Source organism: Lissotriton vulgaris, chromosome 8 (assembly GCF_964263255.1).
Source record: "Lissotriton vulgaris chromosome 8, aLisVul1.2, whole genome shotgun sequence".
Lineage (NCBI taxonomy): Eukaryota > Metazoa > Chordata > Amphibia > Caudata > Salamandridae > Lissotriton > Lissotriton vulgaris.
The window spans coordinates 1,367,992,658-1,368,005,694 of NC_141696.1; the positions used below are offsets into that span (position 1 = coordinate 1,367,992,658).

Here is a 13,037-nt window from a genome sequence, read left to right on the forward strand (position 1 = left end):
TGTTGCCTGGCGAAAGCTGTGCACTGCGGAGCTACTTCGCGCAGGCGAAAACCTAATAAGAATAGTAGAGTGGCTTTGGAATCCCCCCTCTGTTCCATTGGCTAGCTCCATAAATGGAGGCTAGCCATTGGAACAGAGATCTGTCAGTCAGGGCCGGACCAGATTCGTGGGCGTTCTCGCGATTTCTTCCCTCTCCGCCCCTCTGTGCGCGTCATCTCGGCGGTGGGCGGTGTGAGAAGTTGGCCCGATATGCAGCGTTCGCTATTCTAGCGACCGCTATGTATCGTTCCAAACGACCCTTATGGTGATTGGTTGTAAGTCAACCTATAGACCAGCTATCCTAGTAGCGTGGATACGAGCAGTCTAAGGCTAAAGACTCGAGACGGCGTGTTAAGCCAGCTGTTTACCACACATGTACCCCTTGAACACCAAGTGAAAGGACACCACACAAGTGTTATGAAAATAAACAGTTATTTATTAAAGATCACAACAGCCCTGTACTCTTTATGAGGACAGGGTACTAAGCACAAACCAAATCTCTTAGGAAAATACTTCAAGTGCACAATTAAAACAAGTGTCCGAGGACACGGAAAGTTTAGTGGTCTCGGGCGGACCCGATAAGGCAAGTCGGAAGCGAGGGACTCGGGACCCTAGAGTAAAGAGGCTATGCAGGCACCGAAATGCCGAGTTTACCTAGCCACGAGGGCTGCGGCTGCACAAGTCTTACAGGCGTCGGGGTCTTCGCTGACGAGCCAGGAGCCGGAAGAAAAGGAGTTGCTGGCCGGCGACCAGTGATGAATAGTTCGTAGAGATCCAAGCCTGGATCAGGGATCGTTGACACCTGAAAGCAGAGGGGACCAAGTTCGTACTACTAGCCAGTAGTCAGAGGGTACCAGGAGGGCACCAGTTGGCCGTCACCTCGACTAGGTGAGTGGGCGACGCTAGGCTCTGCAGTCTCACGGACCAGGAGGCGTTGTCGGTGACCAGGATGGAGGTGCGAGCTGTCCCACGAAGGATGATGCTGTCGGCGTCGCTGGGCCCAGGATTGGGGCAACAAGCCTTGGCAGATTTCAGGACCACATGGTGGGCCTAAAAATGGCGTCTTGAGTGGACCAGGAGGGTCCGGGGTGCTTCTCTCAAAGATGGAAGCAAAGGCCAGTCTGGAGCAACCAGACCAGCAGCGTTGGTTGTTGGATGTCGTCACAGAAGGGCACAAGCCAGCGGCTAGTGACCGGACAACGTGCTGAGCAGCGAGCAGAAGGGCCCCACGCAGATCGTGGAGATGCTGGGAGACTGCACTTCGGTGCTGGAGCGGCTCAGGGTTGGGGCTTCTCGGACCCCAGAGCACTCACCAGAGAATTACTTCGATGGTCGTGCTGATTAAGAAAGCGTGCAGGTTTTGATGATGGCCGGTCCCTCGAGGTCTCGTCGCACCCACAGATCACAGCTGAGCTGATGACGTGGGTAGAGGTCAGAGGTGCCAGGGAAGCCGGTTCTCGTCGAGCTGGGCCGTCGGATTCCTGAGGAAGGACTTGCAGCAAACCGCAGAGTTCTTAGATGGTGCCCGCGGATGCAGGGTGACTACTCCTTAGTCACAAGGGAGAAATCTTGAGAATAGTCTCGAATGTCCTTTCGTAGAAAGTAGTTCTTGATTCAAAGATGATCCAATTTGGAAGGGTCCCCGCTCCGGCCTTTATCCTAAAGAAAGGGGTGGGTACATGACTAGGTCCTGCCCTAAGGGTGGGACCAGGAAGGGGGGTAGTTACACACCTCTCTCCTGCCGGACTTTCCCCAGGCCAGGGCTGGTGCCCCTGGAACTGGTTCTGACCGGCAGATGCGTAGTGAGCACCGGGGTGCCACTCCGCAGTCACCTTCTCGCAAAAGCCCTACCTACCCAGAATACACAAACCCTGTCTGGGACGGTGCGAACACCGCCCTCGACAGGAAACCCTTTGTCCAGGCGCTCCTCGCTGGAAGGACTCCCAGCAGCAGGAGGTCAGACTTGTGTCTGTGGTGGCAGCATCCATTTTGTGGAGCTGAGGCTTTAGTTAACTTTAACCGGGGTTCACAGTTACGTGCATGTCGTGTCCCTCTAGAAGGGCGGAATGCTAACCTCGTCGCCAGAATTGGTGAGGGGGCAGTATCCCGATTCGTATGACACCTTACTCGACATGTCTTGATAACGCGTTACCGAAGTTACTGATATGGTACGCGTTATCATGGAACAGCCATTGGGTCTTGGTTCCGCAAGCTGCCACCGGGCTCGGCTCGGGCCAGAACCCAGTTCACACGAGCCCACGCACTCTGCCTTCAGGATTGTCAAGGCCTGCCATAGGAGTGACTGATAGGAACTCGGGTGTCCATTGTATGGTTAGATATAGGGCTACTATACCTAAAGCAAAGGGTGATTACACGACTTTGCCCCAGCTGTCATGCAGCCAGTTGTGTCAAATTTAGGAGGCCAGCCAGGGGTGGCATAATACATGCTGCAGCCCCTGGCGGCCCTGGGTACACCTATGCCCTGAGTTACAGGGTCTGATAAGGTGGCCCAGTACCAATTGGTAAATGCACCTAGGGTACATGTTGTAATTTAGAAAGAGAACAGCCAGGCTGTGGGTCTGATTGGCAGGCCCACAGCCAGAGAAAGTCGTAAACCAGTGAAACAAAAGCAAAAAATCTGGGTGATCATAGGATTGCAGACCCTACTCTCCTACAGGCGGTTTTTTTTTTTTTTTTTTTTTTGTTTTTTTCCGGCTACATTACCGTACAAGTTCAACCTATGGGAATCCAGAATACGCATCAATATTCAAGATCAGACTCTTTGAAGCATTTATGATTATCACATTGGTTTAAAAAATATATTTTTTCAGTTTTTCATAAATGTTGCTTCATCGCGTCAAGACGTCACGGTGGTGACGTAGGCGGTATATATAACGGCAGCTTCACAACAAGGAAGTTAATCACAAAACCGGAAGAGAGACAAAGGCCACGGAGTTAAGTGAGAGAAAGATACCGAGGGAGTCGGGAAGCGAAAAACACCAGGAAAGGGAAGCACCGTACTCGAAGTGGGGAGCGTACTGGTCAACATGAACAACAAAGGTATGGCGTTGTCCCGAAGGGGCGGGGCTTGAAGCAACGGAGTGGGGACGGCACAGGGTGCTTGTGTTGGTACCCACTGATCCCGTTTAGTTAGCCCGGACTTACTATGGGGAAGAACCGTAGCAGGTTTGGAGGCGGGCTCGTTTATTCCCGGCCAAAGCAAGGTTGTCGCAGGCATTGGGCGGGGCCTCCGCACTCTGCGGTTTTTTGAACACACGCGAAATGCTATGGTGCGAGCTCGAAAAGCAAATTGAAATACGGTGTCGGCGCTGAATGTTCTGAACTCTTCTTAATCAGTTAGAAATTACCCCCCCCAGCAATCTGGGTATATAGTTTCTAGTGTTAATGAACGATCTGTGCTGCTCTGTGTCTATACGTTCTTTAGTGTCAATGGAATATTAAATGAAATATCGTATATTAAAGGGCAGTTCTGACTTGTATACACCTATATTAACGACGTTCTTGATGACTACTCTAGGACACTGGCCTTTTTTTTCTGGTGCCTCTTGCGGACCATCCCTTCATTTGGCTTGCGCAGTAGTTTCTGCTGCCCTTAATGTCACTACTCAAAGCCGCTGACGGTGCTCATTAACCCTCTGCAGCATGATCTTTACGCAAAGCCCCGTTCAGTCTGTAATATCTGCTTCTCATTCTGACAGATACTAAAGTGCATCCAGATGCGGAAGGCTTTGGCAGCAGACCTGTGCCATAGGCTTACTAAATATGTATCTAAATAAAGTATGATCGAGAAACGCGGTGTAAAATAAGGTGAAATATGCAGGAGTTGGTAAAAGTAACTAACATCTTTATTTCGTGGGTAGATACATATAAACAGTTTGTACATTTAGCAAAGTAGATATGGTAACCTGAGGTTCTACCCATACGAGATCATCTTCTATATCTATAGTGAGGACACGGGAGTTCCTGTCATACAACCCCCCACCCCAGCAGGAATGTCGAGAGGTCACCGGGGCCTCCGTCATACAACCCTGCCCCTCCCCCAGCAAGCGAGAGGTCCGATCAAGAATCTGGCGCTGGAAGACAGGACCATTTCAACTATGTACAGGCCAGTTTTGTGCACTGCTCGGGTGCTGCATCAGAAGAATCCCTTGCAGCTGCAATATACAATTAAATATGTGGTAATAAGTAAACCTTTACCCCACCATTGACAATGAACCGGACTGCGTCTTGAAGCATTGCTCTGTACCACAAAAGCTGAAAGGTCATCTACATGAATCTGCTGGGACAATGCTCTGAAGCGAGGGTGCTTTTGGAAGAAACGTCCCCCCTAAGCACAACACGTGATTTCCATTCATGGGGTGCGAGGGATGCGCTGCAAGTGTCTGTCAGTCACTGTGATGGCCGATGCCATCTTTAGGGGAGCGGTGACTTTTCCCGCCCAACGACCAGTGCTGCAATGAGAGCCGGAACCAGCGTGAAGAGCGCCACTGCCAGCAGCACGGTGATTGTGACTATCCCGCCGGAGCAGCCCGAGAGGCCGAGGTCCAGGTCAACCACGTCCGTCACTGCAATAGAAAAGATGTGCGCGTTAGGAGTGACGTCACTGCGGTTGGACTACGTCTCATCAGGGCTCAGCTTGTACCAGGTGCCCTTGCTCGAGACATCTCGCTGGATCCTTGGCGCAGGTACACACGTGCATTGGTCACACCCGGGGCTTCACTGACGCCCCGCACATGACAGCCAGTGCCCCACAGGAGGCCATTTACACTCAGCTCTCGCATCTCCGACTCTTCCAGACTACAGGCCGTCCTTTCCCCACAGCACCCCAAACACACCGTGCTCTCATTCTAGCAGTCTGGCCCCACTGACAGCTCACGCACACACCCATGCTGCAGCAGTCACTCACAGCAGCCCTCAGCACCACGCGCACCCTTCACAGACCAGCACTCTGGAGGCACACGCACGCCTCTTACACACTCACAACCACACGCACGCCTCTTACACACTCACAACCACACGCACGCCTCTTACACACTCCCAACCACACGCGCACCCCTCACACACTCACAACCACACGCGCACCCCTCACACACTCACAACCACACGCGCACCCCTCACACACTGACAACCACACGCACGCCTCTTACACACTCACAACCACACGCGCACCCCTCACACACTGACAACCACACGCACGCCTCTTACACACTCACAACCACACGCACGCCTCTTACACACTCACAACCACACGCACGCCTCTTACACACCCACAACCACACGCACGCCTCTTACACACTCACAGACACACCTCTTACACACTAACAACAACACGCACGCCCTCAGCCCCACGCGCACCCTTCACAGACCAGCACTCTGGAGGCACACGCACGCCTTACACACTCACGCCTCTTACACACTCACAACCACACGCGCACCCCTCACACACTGACAACCACACGCACGCCTCTTACACACTCACAACCACACGCACGCTGTAGATCATTGCTAAAAACCAGTGGCAAAATCAATGAGTCCCAAAGGCCAATTCTGTTGGTTTTGTCAATACTTGTTCTTCAAGCATCTTTATACCTCAGCGGCAAGAAATGCATATGAAATTTATTTTTTTAAAAAATAGTTTTGTTACAGATTGTCTGCTACGTTCGCCTCCAAAATAGGCACCCGCCTTACATAATTATACAATGACCAGTGTGAACTGGAAGCGATGCATTGTCCATTATAATACTGTGGGCTCAGTTATAGTTTTTGTGGCATGAAAACTGCACATTAAGCCACAGAAATTGGCGTTAGTGGTATGTATGCATTTAGTTATACCCCTTACTTTCTGGCACGGACAAGGCTTTGTGTTGTGCTCTTAATGTACTGTGACTATGTGGTACTTTCTAAATCCCCCTCTTGGGTGGTTAATCTACTGCTGCACCCCTTGGGTGCCTTCACTTGGCCTCATGTTGATCTCCTTTGGTGCTGACCATTTTCTGCAGATAACACAAGCCTGTTGGAAATAAAGTGCATTGTGACTTGCTTTCCCCCATCTCTCACAGCCTGCTCTGTGCAAAAGTATTTTACACCCTTTGACACCTGTCTCTTGCCTGTGAAGAACCCTTTCCCTCCTTTGAGTTAGTTTCACAGCCCAGCTATCTCACACCTACCTACTGTCTGCTGTTCCTCTGTGACACCTCGCTATTGTCTGCAGCACTCCCTTTCACCAGTGTACATCATTGCAGCCCATTTCACACTTGTTTGTTGCCTGTACAATCCCTTGTACACCTGATGTTACACAAAGAGCTTCTCCCACCCAAACCTACCCATTATCTACACACTCCCTCTCAGACTTCTTGCTGTGTACAACCCTTTTCACACCTCTTTTATCTGCACAATCCCTCTCTCTCTCTCACGTCTACATCATCATCTCTCTCCCCAGTCTGTCACCTTTGAAGTCCTTTTTACACCTGTTGGTTACCTATGCGGGCGGTTCATCCCTAACAACAGTGTATAACTTGCACACGGGGGCTCGCAGTGTGTGGAGGGCTCTGTGTGGGTGTGTGGAGGGCTCTGTGTGGGTGGCTCTGTGCGGGTGTGTGGGGGGCTCTGTGTGGGTGTGTGGGGGGCTCTTTGTGGGTGTGTGGGGGGCTCTTTGTGGGTGTGTGGGGGGGCTCTTTGTGGGTGTGTGGGGGGGCTCAGTGTGGGTGTGTGGAGGGGCTCTGTGTGGGTGTGTGGGGGGCGCTGTGTGGGTGTGTGGAGGGGCTCTGTGTGGGTGTGTGGAGGGGCTCTGTGTGGGTGTGTGGAGGGGCTCTGTGTGGGTGTGTGGAGGGGCTCTGTGTGGGTGTGTGGGGGCTCTGTGTGGGTGTGTGAGGGGGCTCTGTGTGGGTGTGTGGGGGGGCTCTGTGTGGGTGTGTGGAGGGCTCAGTCTGGGTGTGTGGGGGGCTCGCAGTGTGTGTGAGGGCTCTGTGTGGGTGTGTGGGGGGGCTCTGTGTGGGTGTGTGGAGGGGCTCGCAGTGTGTGTGAGGGCTCTGTGTGGGTGTGTGTGGGGGGGGGGGGCTCTGTGGGTGTGTGTGTGGGGCTCTGTGGGTGTGTGTGTGGGGGGGCCCTGTGTGTGTGGGGGGGCTCTCTGTGGGTGTGTGTGGCATTTGCGAGAGATTAAGCTATTGGCATTGTAAATGACAATGCCAGTTATTTATCGGTTTTCAAAACGAACACATAAAAAAATTGTCATTTACAATGCCAATAGCTCTAACTTTTCCAAATGCAAAACCGTTGCATTGTAAATGCTTGTTATTCGCAAGCCTTTTGTAAACGAGAACAAGGTTTTATTTTATGTCATCGAAAGAACAAGCCTGTTTATTTTTTTATCTCACTAGGAATGAGTTTGCTTTACTTTGCCGTTTCTGTAAGCTCCGTGAATGCTAGATAGGTGCCTTGTGCCCATTGAAAATACATATTGCACTGCATTGTTTTTTGGGTTTCTTGGCATGTTCAAAATATAACTGAAATTCTATTTATCATATTTGTTGACACTTTATTGTTAGTGGAAGCTGTTAGGTGTTTTGTGTCCTTAACAAGTGAGGATGAAAACCGTGAACTCGCTGCACGGGGTTACTTTTCTTTGTTTTCATTTGTAGTGGAGACCGAAAGTGGCACGTTCCTGAGCACTGCTCACACACGTCATCTCGGAGTTGTGACCTGACCAATGAACTCACAAATACCTTTGGATCCTATTTAGTGCAAGTGCGGTGCCTGTCATCGACGGGAAATGACTCTCAGGACTCGGAGGCAATGGTTGAGTTGAGACCACGTGAACAGAGTAAGTTCTCTCTTCACAAGTTGTGATGTGATTTAGCATTTTTCTAGTGCTTCGTGGGACCTGCTGTGATGACCTAATGCCTGCTGCCTTAATTTTCTTTGTATAACCCACAGTTCAGTGTATCGTTTCCATTTGCAAACAATAAACAATGTCTGAACAATTAATATGTGCCCTGTACAGAGTAAACGTATCTCGCGCACAATTAGTTCCTATTGGTTTGTACAGTATCCAGTATAATCAGTTGCGCTTGTCAGACGTCACCAATGTGTCCTCATATGAAATCTGCTTCAAAGGAAGGTGATCCCACCGTCGATAACACACGCAAGGGCAGTAATTGGTCTGAAGGATAGTCATGCCTGTGTAAGAAAATGTCATATATGAAACATCTAGTTTTGCCTTTTTGGATTTCACTTTTGGTGGAGAGTACCTCTTTCTTTCATTCACTTTGTGAATAGCGCTTCTCGTTCTTGGAATGCCCTGCATCCTCATCTTGAACATATAATCAATCTCTTGGCTTTCAGGAAAGCCTTACAAACCTGGTTATTTAACTCAGCTTGACTTACCTCTTATACCGTGCCACTTGATTCTTGAGCCTAGATGAGGCTGCCTTTCCACCTAACGCCAAGACATCGCCGGGTACACAAGCGCTTTATGAGCTTATTTAACATAACATAACTTGCCATATTCTTTAGAGCTGTCCTAGGGCCACTTTCGGATTTCCACTGCATCACTAAACAACATTCAGTTAAAACATTTCCCTAAGTGAAATATTGGGATTCCGTTTGCTATTTTTGTTTTTTAAACGTCTGATGTTTAATACCCAGCAACAACCCAGTCTCTCTTTTTTTTTTATTGAATTTTATAACCGCGAATAGTTATACATAATACATAGTACAATTCATCATGAAAGCTAACAAAATAAGAAGAAGCAAAAGAAAAAAAAAACGATTCCAGCAAAGCATTATTTCGGAGATAGAGCAAAGAGAAAAGAGAAGAATTAAGAAAGAGAATACGGGAAGTTCAAAGAACAAGAAAAAGAAAAATTATAATATTAAATTACAACAAAATATTTAAATCCAGTTGTAGATAAGAGCCCAGAGTTTTTGGCCGAATACCTTTCTTTTCTGCCCCTTTAGTTTATACACCACATTTTCAAGTTGATAAATACTTAATAATTTGGACTGCCAGTGATGAAAAGTTGGTGGATCGGCATCTAGCCAGCGAGAAGTTATACAATATCGAAATACAGACATACATATAAACAGAAAGCCTTCTTCTTCAGTTGTTTTTCTAGCAATTTGATCCGCCTGCATTCCAAATATTACTAATTCCGCAAATAATTGAATTGGTATCCCTAGGATATCATTTGAAAAACATTGTACATCCATGATAAATTGAATTAATTTGGGACAACTGAAAAACATATGGTTAAGATCAGCAGCAAAATAACTACACCGGCTACATTTATCCCCACTTTTGGCTTTCCATTTCGCCAGCTTGGCTGGGGTGTAATATAAATCAAAAATAGACATAAAGTGTTGGCTTTTAAGCGGTTCATTAAATAAAACCCTACTAGCCAACTCGATTGGTCTAGATAAATCAACATTCCCTATTCCGAGGCTTCTTTGTCATTTCTCCGTATATTCATTTAAGTTATCCTGAGTTCTTTTTAGCATCAACTGATAGATTACACCAATTTTACTTCTTTTCCTACAGCTTTCTAACACATCTATTTTTCCCATCATATTAGTGTTTAATACGTTTTTTTGCCTCCAGAAAACTCTGAATTTGAAGGTATTTAAAGAAATCTGTTCTTGTTAGATTATGTTTTTGCTGCAGGTAAGAATATGAAGCAAATTGCCCTGCCGGATATAAATCTCCTAATAGACAAACCTCGCGACAGTGCCATCTCTGCAAAGTAAGGCCTCTAAAAATTTCAGGCAAAACCGGATTATTCAAGAGAGGTGTATAATAATTTAGATCTATACAGCAATGAAATCTCTTTTTAAACTGTTTCCAGATTTGAAACACTGATATCATAATCTTAAATTTTGTTTTTTTATAATAACTGGGTTCTATTAATCTCATCAAGCATTGTCGTGCTTCAATCCCCAGAACCAATTCGTAAATTGATGGTCTAATTGATTCATCCATATCAAAATCTTGAAAAATTAGAACTCCGATAAATCTTAAGGAAACTGCCCAATAATATAGCCGAAAATTCGGGACCCCCCCAACCACCCCTGATCCTAGGTAGGGTACACCATTTAAGAGATCTTCTAGCTCTCCGGTAACCCCAGAGAAATCTAGAGGCAATTCTGTCTAATTTACTAAAAAACACAGAGGGGAACAATAAAGGTATAGTACGAAACAAATAAAGAAATTTGGGGAATATTAACATTTTCAATACGTTAGTGCGGCCATACAAGGATAAATGTAAATTATTCAGTCTCTCAAGAGTCCTATTAGCAGAATCTAACATAGGGTCTGTATTGAGCCGTACAATATCCTCTACTTTGGGAGATATTGTTACCCCGAGATACGAAGCTTCGGGCAAAAGCGTCATGCCATCCGGTCTGCCCACGTTAGAGTGAATCACCTGCGTTTTCAAAATGTTCAGTTTATATCCTGACGACTCGCCAAACTCCTGGGCTAATTCTATGATTTTAGGTAGCGCAGATTGGATATTGGAGGTGACATTCGCGACATCATCGGCGTATGCAAAAACTTTATATTCTACTTGGTGAATTTTAACAGGAGGAATTTCTTTTGTTAGTCTATTCAAGTAAGGGTCAATGTACAATGCGAATAACAAGGGGGAGCAGGGACACCCTTGCCTTTTCCCCCTTGTTATCAATAAAGGCTCAGAGGTCTCGTTAGCAACCCGAATTATAGCTTTAGGATTAATATATAACGCCCTTATAGCATATATATATTCTATAGGGAATCCCTTCCATATCAACACAGACCACAGGAACCCCCAGTCGATCCTATCGAATGCTTTTTCTGCATCCAGCAGGGCTACCCCGACTGGGGATCCCGTGGCCTGCGCCCAATCTAGCAAAGCGATAACTCGTCTGACATGGTCAGTTGTATCCCTTTTTTTAATGAAGCCGTGTTGGATCTTAGAGACCAGGGTAGGCATGAGATCATCTAGTCTATTGGCAAGAATCTTAGAAAAGATCTTACTATCCGAGGTTATAAGAGAGATTGGCCTATATGATCCTAACTCAGAACCATCTTTTCCTTTTTTCTTAAACACTACTATAGTAGCCAAGGACCAAGAGTCAGGTGGATGACCCTGAAAAGCCTGCTGGAACAGCTTAAGTAATTCTGGTTTAAGCATGTTACGAAAAGTGCGATAAAATTCCAATGGAATATTGTCTGGCCCCATCGCTTTGCCTAAGGCAAGACCTAAAATGGCTGACTTGATCTCTTCCCAGGTGATGGGAGCAGCTAATACAGCCTTATCTCTTTCCGAAAGTAAAGACTTATCAAGGTTTCTCAAATATACTAACATATCGCTTGATCTGTTTGTACCATCATTTGACTTATTGTATAACGGCTGATAAAAATCACGAAACACCTTTAATATCCCAACTTTAGATTCCTGAATTACCCCTTCTTGATCCGTGATTTTTATAATGTCATTAAAAACAGCCTTTTGTCTGAGTCTTTGTGCCAGAATTCTGCTCGTTTGTTCATTTAGTTCATAGCATTCGGTCTCATATTGTTTGTATTTAAGTGCTACCTGATCAGCTAAATAAGAATACACTACAGAACGCTCGATTGTTAAAATACGTTGAGCGTCTTCAATAACCTGACCTGTTTTAATACTAGAGGCTAATTTTAGCTCTGCTTTCATCACTTTATCCAATTCTTGCTTACATTTATTTTGTTTATGTTTCTGCTGAAAAGTGGAGTAACTCATAGATTCTCCCCTTATTATTGACTTAAAAGTATCCCAAACTATTTGGATCGAAGCTGTCTCATTATTACATGTGAAGAACTCGTTGATAATTTTGGCCGTATGCTGTAGATAGTCCCTATCCATCAGCAAGTTCCTTTGAAATGACCATTGTCTACTAAGACCTTTATTTTGGGAGGATAATTGTATTTCTAATACAACAGGGTTATGATCTGAAACCAGTTGTGGCATTCTATCAATATTCGCTATTTCTAAAAGATCCGGAGAAATAAAAAAATAATCTAAACGAACAAACTTTTGATGTGGGACCGAAAAAAAAGTGAAACCCGGTTCAGAAGATCGCAACCTATTCCATACATCAATCAGCCCATTCCCTAATACAAGTTCCCTAAGTGCTTTATAAGTCCTAGTCTTGCGACCATTATACTTCCAGGTTGTCCTAACATTGAGATCAGCTTCAATATGCACATTTAAATCGCCACAAAAGATTATAGGTTGACACCAGGCAGCAAGCTCTAAGTTAACCGAGTTCATTACCTCACTATCATCTAAATTCGGCCCATACAAGGAACAAACGGTAAACCTATTTCCCTCAATATTGATTTCTGCTAGCCCCCATCTTCCCCACTTGTCCGCTAAGGTTCTAACACATTTCCCTTACCCCTGTTTCATAAGAATAGCAACTCCTCTTTTTATCCCAGTCTGCTTTGAACAAACTAGAAGTTCCAAACCTAAATGTTTTAGCAAATTCCTCTTATCCCAAGAAATATGTGTCTCTTGTAGGCACAACATATCTACTTGTAAGAGTTGAATTATTTTAGTTAAGATCCCTTTTTTCTTACAATCATTAAGGCCATTAATATTCAGTGTACACAGTTTTATTTTCTTATCCATTATAATGCCGCAAAAGTGACAAAATTGAAGCTTCTCTGTTTTGACTCATATCACACAAACATGATAATAAATTGGTCTGCTCTGCTGTACTTTCAAAAAGAACTACCGTTGTCTTACACCTCACCCGCCCAGCACCATCCCCACCACCAACACCACCCCCTAGTCTGCGACCAACCCCCCACCCATCCCACCACATGAGACATTGGGACAATTAGTCCCTGGGAACCCTAGGTGCCCCTCTGCTTCTGTTGATGGTTAGGAAAAAAAGAGAAATACTATCTGAGCGTAATCCATTTTCTTCAGATTGCTGGTGTTCACTCACAACAGTATCAGGCC

General features: G+C 46.1%; 1 protein-coding gene across 4 annotated transcripts in view; it reads left to right on the top strand.

The window, feature by feature from the left end:
• IFNAR2 (interferon alpha and beta receptor subunit 2) overlaps window positions 1-13,037 on the top strand; it is a 171,297-nt gene that overhangs the window by 92,689 nt on the left and 65,571 nt on the right. For all 4 annotated transcript variants that reach the window (XR_015299363.1, XR_015299364.1, XM_086935319.1 and 1 more), the window contains exon 4: window positions 7,698-7,879. Coding sequence is in view for 2 of the 4 variants with exons in the window: in XM_086935319.1 (XP_086791445.1) it covers window positions 7,698-7,879 (182 nt within the window). In the remaining 2 variants the exon portion in view is untranslated. The remainder of the gene's footprint in view (window positions 1-7,697; window positions 7,880-13,037) is intronic.